Here is an 867-nt window from a genome sequence, read left to right on the forward strand (position 1 = left end):
TAATTATTTTTAGAATTTCCATTGTTCTACTATGTAATCGTTTTCAACTTTAATTTAAAAGAAAAATAATAGTCTTATGATAATTTGTTACTGAGTAATCATCTTTCAGACTTGGACAATCTCCGACCCAAATTTCGCGATGCCATAATATATTAATCTACATATTTATTTACGATAGGACAATATGCTCATACTGTTACTGTTAGAAAAAGACTTATGCTTCGAAATTATGAGGATATATGATAGAATATTCGCAACGTGGGACAGAGACACGTGTCAGAACGTATCGTCATGACCCATATCCGGGATAAAGGAAAAGCCTCGTTCCTTTAAGGCTTTATTGATCAGTCGTTTGCGATCTTGTTTCAATTCCTGCTCTCTTCTCTGTGCATCCAAAATATCATCGACAGATACCTCGGTCAATGGTAAATCCTTCTCCTTGTCTCTGTCCTTTAACAACAAATATAGTTTCGATGAAGCTACTTTATAGACACGTTCTTCAAATTAGTTTTATAACTAGTGAAACATTACTATCTCTCCCAAAAGTACAACGTTCTCTCCTCTGACGATAAAAATGCCTCTTGGGATGTCTCCATATTCTTTACCAACGTGAATTCTCTCGATTGTACGATGAAGCACAATATTAGCAAACTGATCAACGCTTCTAAGATATCCAATTAAAGTTCTTCCATCTCTTAGTAAAACCATAAGCTTTTCTAAATGATAATTACGATACGTCTTGTATTAATGAAAATCGTTCTTGGGAAGGGAATTAAATGAAATTTATGAAACGTTTAGCTAGAAAACGACACTGGTCTCTAGATTTTTAATAATATAAATAATAATATTCGTGACAAGTATAAATAC

General features: G+C 33.1%; 1 protein-coding gene across 1 annotated transcript; it reads right to left on the bottom strand.

The window, feature by feature from the left end:
• Positions 1–6: 6 nt before the first annotated feature.
• Positions 7–716, bottom strand: LOC108631073 (U6 snRNA-associated Sm-like protein LSm1; the record flags this gene model as incomplete). Its single annotated transcript, XM_018034772.2, has 2 exons — positions 7–450; positions 532–716. Coding segments are annotated over 2 exons (359 nt in total), but the record flags the coding sequence as incomplete, so codon positions are not given.
• Between the last annotated feature and the right edge of the window lie 151 nt (positions 717–867).

The sequence above is a fragment of the Ceratina calcarata genome, unplaced genomic scaffold (assembly GCF_001652005.2).
Source record: "Ceratina calcarata isolate Rehan_Ccalc_2016 unplaced genomic scaffold, ASM165200v1 scaffold804, whole genome shotgun sequence".
NCBI lineage: Eukaryota > Metazoa > Arthropoda > Insecta > Hymenoptera > Apidae > Ceratina > Ceratina calcarata.